General features: G+C 48.3%; 1 protein-coding gene across 1 annotated transcript in view; it reads right to left on the bottom strand.

The window, feature by feature from the left end:
* Inpp5d (inositol polyphosphate-5-phosphatase D) overlaps positions 1-22,053 on the bottom strand; it is a 101,572-nt gene that overhangs the window by 54,847 nt on the left and 24,672 nt on the right. The window contains exon 3 of the mRNA XM_090355060.1: positions 796-946. Within this exon, the coding sequence (XP_090211186.1) occupies positions 796-946 (151 nt within the window). The remainder of the gene's footprint in view (positions 1-795; positions 947-22,053) is intronic.

Below are 22,053 nucleotides of genomic sequence, written 5' to 3'. Positions count from 1 at the left end.
ATGTTTGTCTCTCCGCTCTGTCTCCATCTTTGTTTTGGGTGGGGGCAGAGGGGACAGATCTTGTTATGTCACCCAAGCTGGCATGCAACTTGAGATTCTTCTGCTTCAGCTTCCCATGCTGGTGAGATTAGTCACCATGCCCAGCTTTGTCCCCTCATCCTTCTACTTCCATTCCCAGGGCTTCAGAGTGAAATTATAATGAGAATGGTAGTGGCTGCATAAATGCTGCTATCTACATACCAGGCTGTAGGACAACATTCATATAAGCCCCCTTCCCATTTTGTGTGGTATTGAGGTTTGTACTCAGGGCCTAGTCATAGTCCAGGTCTCCCCACCCCCCAGGCTATCATCTTGTGATATCCAGAGAGAGTTACTATAGCCTCTCTTTAAAGGTAGACTGTGGTCCAGAGAGGGTGTGTAATTTACTGGAAATCACAAAGCCATTAAGACACATGCGCATTCCCAACTTTCTTTCTTTGCTTTTTTTTGTTTTTGTTTTTGTTTTTGCCAGTCCTGGGCTTGAGCACTGTCCTTGGGCTTTCTCAAGGCTAGATCTCTACAGCTTGAGCCACAACACTGGCTTTTTCTATATATGTGGTACCAAGGAATAGACCCTGGGTCTCTATGCATGTTAGGCAAGCTCTACCACTAGGCCAAACTCCCGGCCCCCTAACTTTCTTAAGTCACTATCCTGCCCTCTCTCCAGCCAATCCATAACTCTCTAGAAGTCTACCATGTGGAACTCAGAGGGCTAGACTCCAGAGGGTCCCCCTCCCCCACCCCCCAGCTTCCTACCGGGGTCTTCCTCAGGGTCTTCAGCTGTGTCCTCCTCCTCCAGTGGTACAGGGTACTGTAGGTGGGTCACCAGACCCATATTTTCCTTCTTGTAAAACTCGATGAGCTGGTCCAGTTTCGTGAAGAACCTCATGGGGACACCTTCTGAGGCCTAAGGACAAGATACGTTCCAGCTTTCAGCTGACTTAGAATGTCACCTAACCTCCAAGAGCATGCAGAGCCGAGGAGGCCAAGGTCAGGAGCAACTCCAAGTCCAGAGAAGGCCTGGGGCTCTCCCCCCACACCTCACATCCTGGAAGAGGGTTGTTCCAAAGACCGCGTTGTGAAGGAAAGAGTAACATTGTCCAAAAAGAAATGTACTCATTATCTAACTTATGTAACTGTACACCACCTTTATAATGGCAATCTTTTTTAAAAAAAAGACTGTGTTATCTTTTTTTTTCCTAAAAAAATAGGTAGAAAAATATTTTGCTATTCAAAATATATCCTTATGATGGCAAAAGTTAAAAATTCAGATTTATTTTTTTAAAAAATTATTTATTTATTAAGGGTTATGGGACTTGAACTCAGGCTGTCCCCAAACTTCTCAGCTCAAGGCTAGTGCTCTACCACTTTGAGCCACAGTGTCACTTCCAGTTTTCTTGTGGTTAATTGGAGATACGATTCTCTCAGACTCTGTGCCCAGGCTGGGTTTGAACTGTGGTTCTCAGATCTCATCCTCCTGAGTAGTTATCTTTTGCAAAAAGATATCACTTGTGGGACCAGGAGTTTGGCCTAGTGGTAGATTGCATGCCTAGCATGCACAGAGACCCAGGTTTGATTCCTTGGTACCACATACACAGAAGAAGCCAGAAGTGGTATTACAACTCAAGTAGTAGAGCTCCAGCCTTGAGAAAGCCCAAGGACAGTGCTCAGGCCCTGAATTCAAGCCCCAGGACTGGAAGGGGAAAAAAAAGAAAATCACTTGTAATCCCATAATCTGTATTTTAGAACTGTTTTTTGAGGATATGTGTGTGTATGTGTGTGTGTGCTCACACACACGTGTCTTTGGTGGGGAGTTATTTTTGCTTCCTCCTCACCATAAAGACCAGTTCTAAAAATTATTATTTTCAGGGCTGGGAGTTTGGCCTAGTGGTAGAGTGCTTGCCTAGCATGCTCAAAGACACTGGTTCAATTCCTTGGTACCATGTACTTAGGAAAAAACTGGAAGTGATGCTGTGGCTCAAGTGGTAGAGTGCTAGCCTTGAGGAAAGCTTAAGGACAGTGCTCAGGCCCTGAGTTCAATCCCCAGGACCGGCAAAAAAGAAAAACAAAAAAAAAATGTTATTTTCTTTTTGATGCTGTGGATTGAGTCTATGGCCTGCAAAGCCAGTCCAGATCTTAGTTATTTGTTTATTTATTCATGTTCTGGAGATGGAACCTGCAGCTTTGCCCATGCTAAACAAATATTCTACTCCTGAGCTACTTCTCTGGCCCGAGTGTGTGTGTGTGTGTGTGTGTGTGTGTGTGTGTGTGTGTGTGTGTGTGTTGGAAGAATAGTGGTGGTGAGGGGATTTCACTGGGGCTTAAACTCAGGGCCTTGTGCTCTCGCTTGGCATTTTCTACCTAAGACTGGAAACCTAGTACTTGACTCACATTTCTACTTCCAGCTTTGTTCCTGGTGTTTGGGAGATGAGAGTCTTCTGGATTTATCTTCCTTGTTATCTAGAAAATATCTAGGCAGCAGCTGAGTTTTCTTTTCTTTTTGCCAGTCCTGGGGCTTAAAATCAGAGCCTGGGCACTGCCCTTGAGCTTCTTTTACTCAAGGTTAGCCCTACCACTTGAGCCACAGTGCCAATTCTGGCCTTTTGTGTTTATGTGGTACTGAGGAATCAATCCAGGGCTCCACACATGGTAGGCAAGCACCCTACCACTAAGACACATTCCCAACCCATGCAGCAGAGGTTTCTAAAAAAGAATGTCAGTAAGTTCAGAAGAAAACACTAGCAGAAGCTGGGTGCAGTGGCTCATGCCTATAATTTTAGCTACTCAGTAGGTTGAGATCTGAGGATTACAGTTCAAAGCCAGCCTGGGCACTAAAGTCCGTGAGACTCATATCTCCAGTTAACTACTAGAAAATTGGAAGTGGCGCTGTGGCTTCAAGGAGTTAGCTGAGAGCTGGAGAGCTCAGGGACAATGCCCAGGCCCAGAGTTCAAGTCCCACAAAAAAGAAAAGACAAGACTAGTAAAACAAGAAAACGAGTTGGACACAGAGCAAGACCTGTGCGCTGGAATCAGTTAAAGCAGTGGTGAGTCAATGTCACCACAACAAAGCGTTCCCAGCTAATGAATGACTCGCTGTTAGCTACGTGGAAAGGGCCAGAAATCTAAGCTACACGACAGTCTAGAACGTTCCAGTTCAGAGACGTGACATATGGAAAGACAAACGACTCACAACTGACGGCGCCGTGCACTAGGCCAGAGAAGGAAGAGGCCATCTGGAAGTGAGGCGGGCTCAGCACACGCACCAGCCCCCTCTCCTGGTCCATGTAGGAGAGGACTGAGTCCAGCCTCCCTAGCACCTTCTGGGGAGAATTACTAGTCTGGTTCCCAGGGGGCAGGGAAGCTCTGGGCCAATCCTAACCAAAGTTAGTCACCAAGTGCTTTGGAAACCCTGACATCCTTAGCTTGACCTTTGCACAGCAAATTCTTACCTAATGCTTCATGCATATGTGTTTTACATCCGTGGATGGTCCCTTCCAGATCTGCTTGTTAATTTTCCTCCTTTTCCCTTGGATTGGCCTACCAACGTCACCACAAATTCCTCCCATGGTTTCTAGAAAGCTGGAATTCTTAACCAGGTGTTTGCCCTTGAGCCATTTAGCTGGAGCTCCAAGTTTCCCTGACCAGTCTTCTCCCTTTCTATCAAACTTGCTTTGCTGGTTTACATTGTATGCGTGTTCACTCAATTCTCCATTGGAAACACTGAGAATCTGGGAACTCCACCTCCAACCTTTAGAGGGGCAAAGCAACCTGTCTGAACAGGTGGGCTAGTTAAATCTTCCTCAACTCCAGTGTTAGAAACTGAATTGCCCTTCCTTGGAGGCTGAGATCTGAGGATTGCAGTTTGAAGCCAGCTGGGGTAGGAAAGCTCATGAGACTTCAACTAATCTGGAAGTGGAGCTGTGGCTCAAGTGGTGGAGACCAACTAGCCTTGAGTGAAAAAGCGAAAGGATGGAGCCCAGACCCCCTGCTCTAGCTCCAGTACAGGAGCAACAGATGGAAGAAAGGAAGGGGAAAAGAATGAGAGAAGAAAAAGAGACACAGGGAGAGAGGAAGGAAAGAAAGAAAAAGAAAAAAAAATAAAGAGCTGGGCGTGGTGGCTCACACCTGTAATCCTAACTACTCAGGAGGCTGAGATCTGAGGATCACGGTTCAGAGCCAGCCCGGGCACTAAAGACTGTGAGACTCTTATCTTCAATGAATCACCACAAAATCGGAAGTAGCGCTGGGGCTCCAAGGGTAGAGCCATGGCCTTGAGCTGAAGAGCTCAGGGTCAGCACCCAGGCCCAGAGTTCAAGCCCCACGACCACCACCAACAATTTAAAGAAAAAAAGAAAGAAAGAAAAAGAAATAAGAAACTCAATTACTTCATTCAAAGTTAATGGCATTTAAGGTGGGTTTGTTTTGTGTTTTGTTTTGTGTGTGGGGGTAACTGTCCTGGGGTGCTGTCCCTGAATGTTTTTCACTCAAGCAGCTTCTTAGTAGCTAGGATTACAGGTGTGAGGCATTGGCACAGGGTTTGAAGCCAGCCCTGGCAGGAAAAGTCCATGAGTAACTGGGTAACCTCCAGTTACCCACAAAATTCTGGGAGTAGAGCTGTGGCTCAAGTGGTAGTGCCAGCCCCGAACACAGGGTTCAGGGATAGTGCCGAGGCCATGAGTTCAAGCCCCAGGACTGGTACCAAACAGAAAAAAAAAAAAAAAGATTTACCTAAGGTTACATTTCTCCTTGGAGAATCAGTGCATTTTAGAGGAAGTTGAGGACCGAGAGCCAGGGTGCAAGGCAGGGATGACAGAAGCTGTAGAACTCCCCCACTGGCACAGGGCGAGGAGCGTGCTCTAGACCTGTGGGTGGGAGCCTCGATCGGGGTAGCATAGGAGGCAGCAGTCCACCCCCAGCCTGTCACCCTTAGCTTGGGCTTGCAAAGCTGTGTCAAGGGCAGTGTGCCCAGCAGGCCAGGCCAGGCCAATGAGAAGCTGGGCCTGCTCACAGGGCAGCCGTATCTGGCTTCTGCCTCACCAACCTCACCAATCAAGAAGCTGGGAGGGGGCCTTGTGGGTGGCAGAGTCTTAACCGTGGGCCCGCAGTAGCACTAGATTCCTGAGACGAAGAACCTGAGTGTCCTTGCCCATGGCAGACCATGGCTAGCAGCCAGATCCTGTACCTGGGCAGAGATCCTTCCAGAGCTGGCTGGGAGCCTTGAGGATCCTCAGCTAGCCCTTTCTCCAGCACTCCACAGGATCCAAGAGTTTGTGGTCAGGAGAAGAGGTGGTTGGGGGACGCTCTATGGGTGTGAGACCGGATGCAGAGGAATGGAGGGGAAAACGGAGTAGCCCTTCTCTCTGCATGCCAAAGGTGCTTCTTTTATTCTTGCCAGTCCTGGGGCTTGAATTCAGGGCCTGAACACAGTCCCTGAGCTTTTCTGTTCAAGGCTAGTGTTCTACCACTTGAGCCACAGCACCACATCAGGCTTTTTTTGGGGGGGTGCGGGGGGGGTCATGAGGCTTGAACTAGGCCTGGGTGCTGTCCCTGAGCTCTTCAGCTCAAGGTTACTGCCCTACCCTTGAGCCAAGCCCTACTTCCTGTTTTCTAGAGGTTAACTGGAGATAAGAGTCTCAGATCCTTTTGTGCCCAGGCTGGCTTTGAACCTTGATCCTCAGATCTCAGCCTCCTGAGTAGCTAGGATTATAGGCATGAGCCACCAAGCCCGGCTTTTTTTTTTTTTTTTTTTTTTAAAGAGAGGTGCTTAACGTGGACTTTCCTGCCCAGGCTGGCTTTGAACCATGGTCTTCAGATTTCAGCCTCCTGCCTTTTGTCAACTGTGGTAAATGGAGCATGTGATCAGGGAGATTGTTACACATGTCAGGAAGAGTCCTGACAGGATGCAGGTATCACACGACACTGCAGACTCCCAGGATAATGAAGTGGTGCCAGGAAGAGGTGGCAGGGCCCTCCTGAGCTGGGCGGAGGGGAGCAAGCTCCAGTACTGGAGCCAGAGTGGGCACCAAGCACACGAGAGCCTGCCATGGCGCCAGAGCAGTAGATTCTGGATGAAAGAGCCTCCGCTGGCCAGGCCCCGCAGGGGACCCGGGATGAGGGAGCAAGTGGGAACAGAGCGAGACAGAAGTGTAGCCAGTGGAGCTCAGGGTGACAAAGCCTCCAAGGGGCAGTAGAAAGCAGAACTCGTGTGTCGCATGGATGGAGTGGCTGGGGGTTCAGATGAGGGGTGGCATTTGCCACACTTCTCACGGAGGGGACAGGCCTGATGCTCAACTGTCCAGCCTGCCCAATGTTGTTCCCTATTCTGAAGTGACAGGCTTCCCCAAAAGACATGTCAAGTCATCTTGAAACAGAGAAGGAACCCGTGAAGACTGGCATTACTGGGGTGCTGCTAACCTGATTCCCGAGTAAGCTGTTAGTGACACTCCCCAGGGGTGAGGGACAGTGCCCACGGCTATGTGGTAGAAGTCTCACTCTGCAGAGACTCTCCCCCTTATTTGGGACAGATTCCTTCTCTCCGTTAGCCGGTAATGAGATCATGTGACAATCTGGTTATGGAAAACAAAACACTAACCGGCAGAGTTTCCTTCTTCAGGTATGGTTGATAGCATAGGACGTCCCATCTACAGAGCAGACTTTATTTTTAGGTAGACCAGTAGGCTGGATATTAATTTATGATCAGAGATGGGTCCTGGTCCCATGTGCCAATAACCCGAGCTTCTCAGGAGGCTGAAATGGGAGATGGCTGTTCAGAGCCAGCCCAGGCAGATACTTCATCTCCAATTAACAACCAAGGAGCCAGAAGTGAAAATGTAACTCTAGTAGTAGAGTGCCATCCTTTAGCAAAAAAGTTAAGCAAGGAGACCCGGCATCTGTGGCTCGTGTGTGTTATCCTAACTACTCAGGAGGCTGAGGACAGAGAATCAAGGTTTGAAGCCAATTTGAGCAGGAAAGTCAGTGAATCTCCCAATGAACTATCCAAAAACCAGAAATGCTGTTGTGGTTCAAGGTAGAAGCACACTAGCCTTGAGCACAAAAGGTGAGAGACAGCACACAGGCCCTGAGTTTAGGCCCGAAGACAGAGACACACACATATACACACACACACAGCGCAGAACTCAACATCACACAGGCAAAAACCATGAGACAGGGTTTACTTCCAACGATGACACAAAGTACAGTCTCTTCTGCAGTCCCCTGGTAACCTTGCCAGGTCTATGGAAAGTTCCCTGCTGTTTCTACAAAGTCAGGTACCAGGCCTCAGCAAGTTAGTAGCTCAGCTTAGATTCAACAATTCTGCCTCTGCCGCAGGGCCTCGTGTCTGTGCCCATCTTCCTCACAGGCTCCCAGGTCCTCGAAGAAAAGGGACGTGGATAGGCTCAGCGTGTGGCCCCAGGCTTTCTCACAGAGGAGGCTGGTCAGAAACAAGCAAGGCTGAGAGATACACATGGCGTGAACCATACCTTGCAGTTGAGATGTGGATTGTCAAGCTGGATCTGTGTGTGTGTGTGTGTGTGTGTGTGTGTGTGTGTGTGTGTGTGTGTGTGTGTGTGTGTTGGTCCTGGGAACAATGCTCTACCACTTAATCCACAGCTCTACTTCCAGCTTTTTCTCTTTCTTTTTTTTTGCCAGTCCTAGGCTTGAGCTCAGGGCCTGAGCACTGTCCTTGGACTTTCTCAAGGCTAGAGCTCTACCACTTGAGCCACAGCACCACTTCTGGCTTTTCTATATATGTGGTACTGAGGAATTGAACCCAGGTCTTCGTGCATGCTAGGCAAGCACTCTACCACTAGGCCAAACTCCCAGTCCTCTACTGATAGCTTTTCTGGTAGTTATTTGGAGAGAAGAGTCTCATGGACTTTCTTGCCTGGGCTGGCTTTGACCTGTGATCCTCAGATCTCAGCCTCCTGAGGAGCTGGGGTGACAGACATGAGCCACCAGCGCCTGCTCAAGGTGGATCTTGCAAGGAGCCACCCTCAAGCTAAGAGAGGAATCGCTCACAGCCACAGGGGTCAGGATCTGTCAGACAAAGGACAGCTGGTGTCCAACCTATGGGCAGCTCAGGACTGCACCCTGAGAATGGCTGTGTTGCTTGGCAGTCCAGGGCGACTCCCGTGCCTGTCAGAGTCAGCAGGCTGGGCCTGGGCTGGTCTAAATCTTCCTAGGTAGCAATTTTAACTCCAGCACTGTCTGCTGTCTGTAAATGCAGAACTGAAACGGGACTGAGCATGAGGGAGGAAGTCGGCCAGGAGCTGAGCAGGGACTGTCGGGCAGCCTCTCCTGAAAGCCCACCAGCCATGGATTTCAGTTACAAAGATCAGAGCCAGGCACCGGAGGCTCCCATTGGTAATCCTAGCTACTCAGGAGGCTGACCTCTGAGGATCAAAGTTCAAAGCCTGAGAGTTTATCTCCAATTAATTAGCAAAAAGCTGGAAGTAGAGCTGTGGCTTAAATGGTAGAGTAGTACTAGCCGTGAGGGAAAAAAGCCATGCAAGAATCTGAGGGCTTGAGTTCAACCCCTATAGTGACATACAAATACACACACACACACACACACACACACACACGCACACACAATCTAATCACTATGAAAATTTTATACATGATGGCCACGTATTAAGAAGAAAGCTCATGCCTGTATTTCTAGCTGCTCAGGAGGCTAAGATCTGGAGATCACAGTTTGAAAACAGTTGAGGAAAGGAAGATCTATGAGACTCTTTTTTTTTTTTTTTCCAGTCCTGGGCTTGAGCTCAGGGCCTGAGCACTGTCCTTGGACTTTCTCAAGGCTAGAGCTCTACCACTTGAGCCTCAGCACCACTTCTGGCTTTTTTCTATGTATGTGGTACTGAGGAATCGAACCCGGGTCTTCGTGCATGCTAGGCAAGCACTCAACCACTAGGCCAAACTCCCGGCCCCTCTATGAGCCTCTTACCTCCTATTTATTTATTTATTTTTGTCTGTCATGGAGCTTGAAATCTGGGCCTGGGCATTGTCCCTGAGCTCTTCAGTTCAAGGCTACCACCCTACCCCTTAAGCCACAGCACCACTTCTGGTTTTTCTAGTGTTTAGTTGGAGCTAAGTCTCACATTCTTTAGTGCCTAGGCTGGCTTTGATCTGAGATCCTCATATCTCAGCCTCCTGAGTAGTTAGAGTTACAGGTGTGAGCCACCATGCCTGGCCCTCTTACCTCCAATTTTAAAAGCTGGAAGTTGAGCTGTGGCTGAAGTGGTAGAACACTAGCTTTGAGCAAAAGTAACTCAGCGATAGCACCCAAGCCCTGAGTTCAAGCCCCAAGAGAGGTGTGTGTGTAGGGGGGGGGTGGAGAATAATAAAAATCAAGTAAAAAGACCTGCTCATTACCTTGCACATGAAAGCTCTTATTCCAAGTTCAGTGGGACCTGCAGGGGTGGAACACATTGCTGGCAGCCATAAAGGCTGCGGGGCCACTGAGACTAGGATTTCTGTTTCTGCTGCTCAGGGAGGCAGCCCTGCTCTGGGGAAGCTGGGAGGTTGGTGGTGAAGCTGGTGCATGCTGGATCTAGCCTGGCTCTTGGGTTCCACAAATGCAGCCACGCCTATGAGTAGAAGGCCACACAGGCTGGGCAGGGGCGGGGAAGCCTTTGGGTTCTAAGTTCACCTCCTCCTGCTGGCTCAGTACTGCCTGCTCCGCCCCAAGCCACTCAGCAGAGGCCCAGGTTGGACACGACATCCTCACTGCCACCTCTGTCTGGGCCTCTGCCCTCGCCCATCTCTGCCAGCCCCGCCAAGGTTTTCATTTCCCTCTCCCCTGAGGACCCTTCTTAAGCATTAGCCACCTCCTGCCTTCAAACCTCTTCCCAAGAGCCATGGACCCCAAATGGGAGAAGAAGGTGGAAGGGGAGAGTTGGCAGAGGTTGGCTCATGCTTGTAATCCTAATGGCAGTGACTCACCCCTGTGATCCTAGCTATGCAGGAGGCTGGAATCTGAAGATCATGGCTCAAAGCCAGCCTGGGTAAGAAAGTCTGTGAGATGCTTATCTCCACTCAACTGCCAGAAAACCAGAAATGGAGCTGTGGCTCAAAGTGGTAGAGTACTTCCCTTGAGAAAAGGTCCGGCACAGAGCCCAGGTCCTGAGTTCCAGCCCCATAACTGACCCCCCCCCAAAAAAAGAGCCACTGACAGCAATTGAGAGCATGTTCAAAGTTAACTTTATTGTACCCTGCACCAAGACACATGTCAGCCTGTTCCCTCTGAAATGTCAAGGTCAAAAATGACTGAAACTGTGCCCAGCTCAGGGACAATAAGGGGAGGTGGCACTTAGATTTAGATATAAGATTCTGTGTGGACTGTAAGTCCAGAGGAAGAAAATCCTAGGTAACTTTCATAGTATATAAATAATATATGTAGATTTTCCTGTCGAGATTGCCAAGGAAATTTGCATGGAACCTAAGGATAGGATGAATGTTAACTTCCAGATGAGGATGGTCAAATGTGGTTTGGGGGTGAGTCCTTGTCATGTAAGAAAGAAATGCTAAAAAATAAAAAATAAAAAAAAATTAAAAAAAATGCTAAAAAAAAATAAAAAAAATAAAAAAAGAAAGAAATGCTGACATGGGGTGTTGACAGGAATGTACTCTCCCATAATTCTGAGAAACAATAGTGGTGCTATAATAGAATGAGCAACTGACTACATGCTCACTTCTTTTTTTTTTTTTTTTTTTGCCAGTCCTGGGGCTTGAACTCAGGGCCTAAGCACTGTCCTTGGGCTTTCTCAGGGCTAGAGCTCTGCCACTTGAGCCACAGCACCACTTCTGGCTTTTCTATGTATGTGGTACTAAGGAGTTGAACCCAGCATGCTAGGCAAACACTCTACCACTAGGCTAAACTCCCGGCCCCTAGATGCTCACATTCTTAAGAGGGAAAGTTAGTGAGGGGCTGTGAGGGCCTCTTTGTACTGTGCTTGAAATGTTTTGTTTTTTTTTTTTTTAACTCAAATCATTTTATTTATTTATTTTTTTGCCAGTCCTGGGCTTGAGCTCAGGGCCTGAGCACTGTCCTTGGACTTTCTCAAGGCTAGAGCTCTACCACTTGAGCTTCAGCACCACTTCTAGCTTTTTTCTATGTATGTGGTACTGAGGAATCAAACCTAGGTCTTCATGCATGCTAGGCAAGCACTCTACCACTAGGCAAACTCCCAGCCCCTCAAATCATTTTAAAATAAGAAAATTAACAACACAAAATAGGACAACCAGGCTGGAAACAGCCTATTTCTTAATTTGAGTGGTATAATATAAATACTCCTTTTTGAGCTAGGCAGCATAAGAAAGTTTTTTTAGAATCAGCTCATATGCCTTGTCCTTTCATTGAATTAGTGTGTACTGGAATGTACAACACACAAACATACACAAGTGCACACAGATGCAAACACACATACAAACACACAGGTAAGTACACGTATACAAATGCATACACGGACACACACAAACATACATAAATATACACAAACACACACGCACACATGCAAATATACATGTGCCACACACACGGGGGAGAGGGGTTTAAAAGGGATCTTCTCTAAAAGTAGTAGTATTTTTTTAATCATATAAAACCATTTTAGATTTATGTGCTCCTACAGGCTTTTGTACCAAACTTACAGACCCCCTTGGCGATATCTAAGCTGCTGAGAGAATAACACCAACGCATTACAGATAGAAAAGAGAACCCCAGAGAGTCAGTGGAACCAGGCAAGCGGGGGTGGGAGGGGTGAGAGGGGTGAGCATCTGGAGGGGGCCAGGTGTCTCACCTTCCCTGCCGTCCAGTGGGTTTGCCCAGGGCAAGGCTGCTACTTGCTCTGTCTATGCAGATGTTGGGCTACAGTTGGAGCCTCAGGCGCGAGGGCCATCGTGTGGAGCTAGGCTCCTGGAACATCCAGCCCAAGAGCAAGGCCACTTGGGCTTGAGTCCTGGGCTTGAGCTCAGGGCCCGAGCACTGTCCTTGGACTTTCTCAAGGCTAGAGCTCTACCACTTGAGCCTCGGCACCACTTCCGGCTTATTTCTCTGTATGTGGTACTGAGAAATTGAACCAGGGTCTTCGTGCATGTGAGGCAAGCACTCTAGCACTAGGCCAAACTCTCAGCCTGGCCATCTTGTTTTTATGCTAATGGTAGAAGCAAGGTGAGCAGAGGACAGGGACTAGGCTTGGGCCTTGCTCTGCTCAAGTCCTGTGAACTTGACTTTGTGTCTGGGATGAATGAGTGACAGCCAAACCCTGACGGGTGGCATGACCCTTGTGACAATTTTGTAGGTCTCTGGGCAGGAGCAAAGGCTCGGCCAGAGGCTGCCCCATCGACATCATGTGGACCTGGCAAGCCTGTGGGTGGGTGGCTTGGGCAGGTGGCAGCATGAGCCCTGGCTGGCACAGGGACCTGGGTGCTCCTGGAACAGGGGGTAGAGGAAGCATCGTCAAGGTCTTCCCGTCAGAGATGTGCTTCTGATGCTGTGCTCTTCAGCTTTTCTCTTGCCTGCTGTTGGGAAGACTTCCTGGACCTATTTGGCACGGGCTATGCCCTGCCTCCACACATCCCTGAACTCGCTTTTCAATCCACCAACTCCTCCCTCCCAGGCACGCTCTCTCTGGCAGGCTCCTGTCTCCCACTGTCCAGCTCTAGCACCTGCCAGCCAGAGCATGCCAGGTAACCTCTTGGACATGACATACACGTGGGCATCTTCAGCTTACTCCTCATGGTAAGCTGAGACTCAGATGGCCCCAGATCTCTGGTCAGTTCTTGTCCATATCTGGTGGGGGGGGGGGTTGAGCTCTCTTCCAGGCCTGCAAAGCTTAGGAAGTGCTTCGAGTCCCTTCTATCCAGGAACCTGAAGGCTGGAGGATGGGCTCTGCCCTCCCCAGGTGGTGCTGAAGTGACTGCAGCTCCAGATGCTTCCTCTAAGGTCTCAGATGGTGTCACTGGCAGGAGCAAGGGCACTGAGGACAGCTATGCTGTCCCCCAGGGTATGGCCTGGGTGTTTGCACAGTCAAACCCTCCTCTGGGGATCTCTGATCCACAACCAGATCTGAAACTGGGTCACCAGAGTTGCAGCTGGCAATTAGATGTGTGCCCGTGAGACGTGGGGTCATTTGTTGCCCATGGGGAGGCTTCAGTGTTTTCCCTAGAGGCCACATGTGCAACAGAAGCTGGCGGGGAACAGGGAGGGGGAGACCTGCACCCACACTGCAAGGCTTAGAAGGCCTTGTACTGGAGGGTCAGGCACGGGCTTCTATGCTGCACCCATGCTTGCTTGGCTGACACAGTGTGGGCAAAGGGTTCAGTTAGGAGCTGAGCACACCAGGGGCATGTTTGCTTCTCCTGGGCCCCTGAGCTCTGCCATGGCGAGAAAAGCCCCACAAGACTCCATCCTTCAGCCTGGGACAAGAAAGGATGACCGCAAAACCTAGCCTGCAGCTGGGCCAGCCGGAGGGTGTGTGTGTGTGTGTGTGTGTGTGTGTGTGTGTGTGTGTGTGTGTGTATGTGTGTGTGTGTATGCCGACTCTGGGGCTTGAACTCTGGGCCTTGTACTCTCACTTGTTTTTGTACTGTCATGGCTAGCACTTTACCACTTGGCCACAGCTCTACTTCTGGCTTTTGGGGGTGGTTCGATAGAGAAAAGAGTCTCACAGACTTTTCTGCCCAGGCAGACCTTGAACTGTAATTCTCAGATCTCGGCCTCCTAAATAGCTAGGATTACAGGCATGAACATTCAGCACCCAGCTGTTGTGTGATTTTTTTTTTGTCAGTTTTGGGGCTTGAACTCAGGGCCTGGGTGCTGTTCGCAAACTTCTTTCTCTCAAGGCTAGTGCTCTGTCATTTGAGCCACAGTGCCACTTCCAGCTCTTTCTCAATTTATTGGAGGTAAGAGTCTCATGGCCTTTACTGTGCAGGCTGGCTTCAGACTGTGATTGTCAGATCTCAGCCTCCTGAGTAACGAGGCTTACAGATGTGAGCCATCAGCTCCTGGCTAAAACTAATGTTTTAAAACATAAGGTGAGTTTGGCCTAGTGGTAAGAGTGTTTGCTTAGCATGCACGAAGACCGAGGTTCGATTTTCATACATAGAAAAGGCTGGAAATACTGCTGTGGCTCAAGTGGTAGAGCTCTAGCCTTGAGAAAGCTCAGGCCTTGAATTCAAGCCCCAGGACCGAGGGGGAAAAAAACAACAATGTGAACTACCAGTTAAGACCTCAGCTTTCCCATCAAGCAGCTCTGTTCCCTGGCAATGGGACCGTTAAGTCTATTCACTGAAAACTGACAGCTACCTTGACTTTCTCTCAGAGCTACATAGTCAAGAGGTGAGAGGGCTTGCTGTCAGCCAGGGCCTGGGCTCCAGGGCACTCCCTGCCTTCCTCATTCACCAGCATGCCAGTAACCATGGTCCTCAGAGCTCAGTCTCTGAGGAGGTAGGATTAGAGCCCTGAGCTGGCTCAGAGCTGGCTCAGAGCTCGTTTATGATGAGCTGGGGGAGATGGAGAGTAGAGCTCAGTGAGGAAAAGAATTTTCCTACTTTTAAGAGGAAAACAGGAAGCTCCAGCCTGCTTCGATGGGCAGGTGGAGTTGTCTGAGGCCCCGAGATACCAGAAAGGGATGGAACAAAGTGTTCCAGTTGGCAGGCTAAATTCTGGGCTGGTCAGATGTGGGGCCTGTGGCTTTGCAGCAGGGATCACCCTAGACCTCTGGGGAAACAGCTCTGTTTAGGTGACAGAAAATAGGCAACTTGGCTGACCACCCGCCGTCAGGGGAACTGAAAGTCCCAGCTGCTTCCAGAAACAGAGCTGCCTCTGGCTCCTCCGAGAAAGGCCAGGCCAGGAAAGGGAAATGTGGAAAATGCTGGGCAAGAGAGATCGAGCTGCTAAATGAACACTGGTGGCTCACACCTGTAATCTAGAGACTCAGAAAGCTGAGATCTGAGGAACATAGTTCAAAGCCAGCCTGGGCAGGAAGCATCCATGGGGCTCTTTATCTCCAACTAACCAGCAAAATGCCTGAAGTGGAGCTGTGGTTTAAGTGGTAGAGTGTCAGGCTTGAGTGAAAAAGCTAGGGGGACAGTGCTCAGGCCCTGAATGCAAACTTCAGTATTATCACACACACACACGCACGCACACACGCACACACTTGCCTAAACTTGCTTTTTTGTCGTATTTACACAGGAGAAGAGATACCTGTTTACCTCGCAAAGGACATCACTGCTTTCACATGATGAAGATCAGAGCTCAGCGGCCAGGGAGGGTGGGCTGTGATGGGAGTGGGAGTGGCTGTGGTCAGTGCATTGGTGTGTGGGGGTGGTCTGTCCACATCTAAGAGAAATGTCCCACATAACTGAAGAAGGTTCTTCTCAGCTTCACTTACATCATCCTGGGGTGATACAGGGCTAAGGAGACCAGAGTGTCTCATATTTTTAGGAAGTAGAAAATTCTAGATTATGATGCAAAACTCCCTGGATTTAAAAAAAAAAAACAAAACAATTCTTTAAGCTGGGCACACTAGCTCATGCCTGTAGTTCTAGCTCCTCAGAAGTGTGAGATCTGAGGATCACAATTAAAAACCACCTTGAACAGGGAAGTCTATCTTTTAATTAATTACCAAAAAGCCGAAAGTAGAGCTGTAGCCCGAATGGAAGAGCACCAGTCTTGAGCAAAAAAACTAAGGGACGGCATCTTGGTCCTGAGTTAGAGAAATAGTACTGGCACACATAAAAAGAATGTCTGAGGGCCGGGAGTTTGGCCCAGTGGTGGAGTGCTTGCTTAGCATGTACGAAGACCCAGGTTCGATTCCTCTGTACTACATACATAGGAAAAAAAAAAAAAGAATGTCTGAGGCAAGCAATGCACTAAATCTAATACAGATACCACTAATTTGTGATACTTTAATATATGACAAAGTATTTTGTGACATTAATTTCTGAGTTTTTAAGAAGTACCTGGAACATAGAGTTGAAGGAGTTACTCGATAGAGCATTAGCCAATGAGAGAAAACATCAGGTACCAAGTTCAAGTCCTTGTCTTGGACGAAGAAGAAAAAGAAGAACAGTGGTTCATGCCTGTAATTGTAGTTACTCAAGAGGCTGAGACCTGAGGACCAAGGATCAAAGCCATGCCAGCCAAGAAAGTCGATGGGACTTATCCAGTCAACCACCCAAACCAGCCAGAAGGAAATCTATGGCTCAAGTGGTAATGTGTTAGCTTCCAGCAAAAAAAAAAAAAAAAAAGCTCAGGAGACAGTGCCCACGTTCTGAGTTCAAGCCCTAGGACTACCACACATGCTTGAGTGCACACACACACACACACACACACACACACACACACACACAGTACCTAGAGAAGTCAGGGTGAAGTTAGGGCATCCTCAGATCAGCCAGAGCATGGGTTCTTCATACTGTTGGGCTTGTCTGACATCAGGGGTTTTAGATCCTAGGTGGTGGATTTCCAGGGTCTACCTAGCTCAGAGGCATCACCAACTTTCTGGGTAACAGAACCATGCAGAAGCCATCCTCACCATTGGACAGGAATGGGCCGGGCCTACCAATGTGTAGTTTAGGGGGAAAAAAATCAATCTAAAGTTCCAAGTTTCTCTGGGAGGATCCTCATGCCAGAAAGATTAGAATTTTAGTGGCAAATATGGTATGAGCCAGACCCAGCATGGCTTCCTGGAAGACTGGTATAGGTCAAATTGCCTTCCTTGTAGAGCACCTGGCATGGAGTGGGGGTGGGTCAGAATCCCTACAGCACTGGGTGCAAGGGTGCTCTTAGAACAAGACGTCAGAGCTGGGCGCGATGGCTCACACCTGTAATCCTAGCTACTCCGGAGCCTGAGATCTGAGGAGCATGGTTCAAAGCCAGCTCAGGCACAAAAGGACCTGAAACTTTTATCTCCAATTAACCTCCAGAAAATGGGAAGTGGGGCTGTAGCTCTAGGAGTAGGGCAGTAACCTTGAGCTGAAGAACTCAGGGATAACACCCAGGCTCAGAGTTCAAGCCCCATCACTGACGGGGGGGGGGCGGGGGGGGGGGAGACAGAACGAGACAGAGAGAGACAGAGGAGGCAGAGTGCATGATGGGTGAGGGATCCCAACTGGGGGAGGGGTGAGGTGCCTGAGGGATGGCTCAAGTGACTAAGGGGTTTGGCTTTGCAGAACCTGATCTTCACACAGCCCATGACTCCGTGTGTCACCCCGGTGGAAGGCTGGGATTCTGGGAGGCAGATTTCTGACCCGCTTTTTATTTTTCACTTGTTTTCGTTTTGTTTTGTCCTGCCCTTCTTGCTTTCGTTTGTTTTTAGATGGGGTCTTGTGCTTCTGCCCAGATGGGCTCAGACTATGATCCTCCTATATCTACCTCCCAAATAGTTGGGGATTATAGGCCTGAGTTACCAGGCCCAGCCCAGGTTTCTGCCCTGTCTAGCCCACATGTCAAATATGGTTAGAGTCGCTTGTTTGCATGTTTGAAAATAGAGCAATGAAACCTATTGAAACTGTGGTAGGAAATGAGCATAGGTAAGGAAGAGTGTGGAAGGGGTGACGTCAATTATAATACTTTACATGCATGCATGGAGACTTGGTGTCCAGCCCTGATGGTGTACCCAGCATGAAGCCTAACCCAACAGGCAGCCCACAGGGACAAGAGTGGCTCACATCCCTACCCATCCCCCGCTGGCTTCCATCCCCCCGGCGCCCCCTCCCCCACCTCCCTCCCTCAGCAATTTCATGCCTGGTCTTTGCTTTGCAGCTTCATTCTGTGGAAATCTCAGAGATGAGAAGCAAGGGCCCAAGCCAGGTGTGGTGGCTCACGCCTGTAACCCAAGCTACTCAGGAGGCTGAGATCTGAGGATCGCGGTTCAAAGCCAGCCCAGGCACTAAAGTCCATGAGACTCTTATCTCCAATGATCCAGCAGAGTTGGAAGTGGAGCTATGGGTCAAGTGGTAGAGAGCTAGCCTTCAGCAAAAACAGGCCCTGAATTCAAGTCTCAGGATTGGGTGAGTGTGTGCATACATGTGCTCACACACATACTCAAAATAAAAGACAAGCATCCTTCAGCCTAGTTCTAGTCCCCCCATACCCCTAGAAGCTTGTGAATGCACTTGAGCTCATGTTGGAGCCTTCTGAATGGCAATGTTTGTCTTTTGTAACAATAACAGGACAAAGGAGCAGTCTATACAGCCAGCTGGGGTGTGTGTGTGTATGTGTGTGTGCTAGTCCTGGGGTTTGAACTTAGGGCCTAAGCATTGTCCTTAGGCGCTCTCAAGGCTAGAGCTCTACCACTTGAACCTCAGCACCACTTCCATCTTTTTCTATGTATGTGGTACCAAGGAATCAAACCCAGGCCTTCGTGCATGCTGGGCAAACACTCTACCACTAGGCCAAACTCCCGGCCGCCAGCTGTTATTTTATGTCCACTAACACAGAAATGTGACAAGTTCTGGGAGCTGGTGGCTCAAGTCTGCAACCCTAGTTACACAAGAGGCTAAGATCTACAGACTATGATTCAAGGCTAGCTCTGGATAAAAAAAAAAAATCCACAAGACCCTGATTTCTCATTAACTGGATGTGGAGGTGTAGCTCAAGTGATGGAGCACTAGTTATGAGAGTTAGAAACCCTAAGTTCAAGCTCAAGTCCCAATCTAAAATAATACTCAAAGTGAGAGGGGCTGGGGCAGAGTGCTTGGCATGAAGCCCTGAGTTCAAACCATAGAACCATAAAAAAGTAGACAGATGATGGTTCAGGCCTGTGCCCTGGAGGGAATCAAGTCCCTATCCTAAAAACAACCAGGAGGAAGCATAAAGCATGGCTCAGCAGTATCGAGCCTATTTCACAAGTACAAGTTCAAATCTGGTATTGTCAAAAAACCACACACACACACACACACACACACACACACACACACACACACACACACACACATTCATATAGAAAAAGAAAGCCTCCTGACCAGGTATTACCTTGGTGGGTAAATTCAGCACACAAATATTTTTCTGTGGGGAGGGTGTATAGGCAGTGTGGGAAACAAAACTGATTTTTGAAAACCCCACTTTAAAATTATCTTTTGGGCATAGGTTTCCTTCTGCAGCGATGGGGCGGTGGGGAACTGGCAGAGCTAGAGTTGCATGTACCAAATGGCAGACGCATGGAACCATTCATTGCCCATGTGTTTGTGGCCTTTCACAAAGTGGCTCTTTTTTTTTTTTTTTTTTTTTTTAATTTTTGTCTGCCATGGGGCTTGAACTCTGGGCCTAGGCGATGTCCCTGAACTTTTTCATTCAAGGCTAGCACATTAACACTTTGAGGCACAACACCACTTCTGGTTTCCTGGTGGTTAATTGGAGATGAGTCTCACAGACTTTAGTGCTGGCTTTAGTGCTGGCTTTGACCCACGATCCTCAGATCTCAGCCTTCTGAGTTAGCTAGGATTACAGAATTGAGCTACCCGGTGCCTGGTCAAAGTGGCTTACTTTTATGTTACGTGAACTGCGCCTCCATTAGAAAACCTCTCTTCTATTTGCAGACAGAATGTCTGGGTGCTCTGTCAGCTTGGCGGCCTGTCAGGGGCCCGTAAGAAGAGGTTCTTCCTCTAAGAAGGTATGGCCTAAAGCTAGACCCAGAGCATCAGCACAGGGGACCAGGGCAGGGGCTAGATTTAAGCAGTACAGTTTTGTTTTGTTCCAGCCCTGGGGCTTGAACTCAAATTCTGGGCACTGTCCCTGAGCTTTTTTGCTCAAGGCTAGTACTCTACCACTTGAGTGACAGCACCACTTCTGTTTGTTTGTTTGTTTGTTTTGGAGACAGTAGTCTCCTAAACTTTTCTGCCCAGGCTAGCTTCCTGCTGTGGTGTTCAGCTCCCAGCCTCCTGAGTGGCTGGGATGACATGTGTGAGTCACCAGTGCTGGTAAGGGAGCGTCTCTAATCTGAAAACTCCAAATCCAAGCTTTGGGAATCCATATCTAATACCGTGGACAGGCAATTCCACGCCTGAGCTGGGTTTAAGGAGTCACCATAAACACATGTACACTGAAAACAGTGTATGAAATGATCTCAAGCTAGGTGACAAGGCAGACATGAAGCTAGTGAATTTTATATTTAGCCTTAGGTCTCATCCTCAAGCTTTATTTTTACATATCAAATATATGTTAATGTGTCAGTGACAAGTGATGCTAGTCCAGGGCCTTGGGCACTATAGGTAAGTAAGTGCTCTAAGATGAGTACCCTTCCAACCCTCTACATTTATTATTATTAATACTATTATTAATTTTTCATATATTTTATGTAATTATTAGAAGGGTTACGTTATATTCACCAGATAGAGGGTGCATTACTTCACAAACATTGATACCCTTTCTCATGTCTTGGTCCCCATTTCCCTCCCCCCATATTATTAATTTTTTTGTGCTGCTAGTATGGATTGAACTCAGGGCCTCACACTTGTTCTGCTTGCATGTTCATGGTTAGTACTCTACCACTTGCACCCTGCCTCCAGTATGGCTTTTTGCTGGTTAATTGGAGATGGAGTCTCTCAGATTTTCCTGCTCCAGCTGACTTCAAACCACATTCCTCAGATCTCCATCTCCTGAGTATCCAGGGTTACAGGCATGAGCCATCTGTACCAAGTGCTTTGTAATTCCTAAAAGATGTCACATTACTCAGTTTGTTCCTGTTCACCACTGTTATCAACAGGTTTTCAGCTGGGCGCAGTGGCTCACGCCTGTGGTCCTAGCTTCTCGGGAGGCTGAGATCTTAGAATTCTGGTTCAAAGCTAGCCTGGACAGGAAAGTCCTTGACATTCTTATCTCCACTTAATTACCAGAAAAGCAGAAGTGGTGCTGTGGTCAAAGTGGTAGAGCACTAGCCTTGATCAAAAGAACTCAGGGATAGTGCTCAGGCCTAGAGTTCAAGCTCCATGAATGACAAAAACATAGCAACCCCCCCAAGACAAAACAAAACAAAACAAAAACAAATCTAAAAGCAAATTCTTCCAACTCTCCCTGCCCCAAAGCTGTAAAACTGCCAACCTTCAACAAATGCCTGTGTAAGTGCTCAACCTGACTAACATAAAATCTTACACACTATTTTTAAGATGCCAAATATATTACTGATTCTAAAGTTACAGTTTGGAGAATGCATTTCCCAGAAGGAAAGCGTGCCTCAGTGACAAGGGATTTACTTCTGGTTCACATTTGGCTTGGATGGTCTTATCTTCACTGCTTACTACTTAACTGAAAGAAAAGGCAGACAGAGAAAATTCCCACCTGCAATCACCTTTCTCAGCCCAAAGGAAAAAGGAACAAGTCAGTCAGGCGCCAGTGGCTCCTGCCTGCTCAGCAGGCTGAGAGCTATGCATTGACGTTCAAAGCCAGCCCAGGGCGGAAAAGCATTGAGATTCATATTGCCCATGAATCACCAAAATACTGGAAGTAGAGTTTGGCTCCAGTGGTAACAGCACCGGCCTTAACTGAAAAAGCTAAAGGACAGTGCCCAGGTCCTGAGTTCAAGCCCCACAACTAGCACACACACACACACACACACACACACACAATGGTCTTTATTTTTTTCTTTTAAAAGAACTGGTGTTTGAGCTCAGGGCCTTGAACTTGCTAGACTGGTATACTTCCATTTGAGCCACGTCTCCAGTCCAGCATTTTTTTTGGTTATTTTGGTGGAATCTGCCCCGGCTGGTTTCAAGCCATCATCCTCAGATCTCAGCCTCCTAAGTAGCGAGGTGCCCAGCTGAAATGGCCCGTTTCCTCTGCCACCTGCGATTAGGGAAGTTCATCTCCTTTAGTGTCTCCATAGCTCCTTTCCCTTCACTCAAGCGAAGCGCCTGTCTTTAAAATGTACCCGGAAGGGGGCGCGGGGTAGGGATTGGCTCAAGACAGAGCACTTGCTTAGCATGTGCAAGGCCCTGGGTTTGATTCCAGGCACCACTGGGGGAAAAGTACAGTTTGGTTTAAACCACTCCCCTTGAAGAATTTACCCACAT

Source organism: Megascapheus bottae, chromosome 21, assembly GCF_031878675.1.
Source record: "Megascapheus bottae isolate mThoBot1 chromosome 21, mThoBot2.hap1, whole genome shotgun sequence".
In the NCBI taxonomy this organism is placed as follows: domain Eukaryota; kingdom Metazoa; phylum Chordata; class Mammalia; order Rodentia; family Geomyidae; genus Megascapheus; species Megascapheus bottae.
This window is presented reverse-complemented; position numbering and strand designations above follow the sequence as displayed.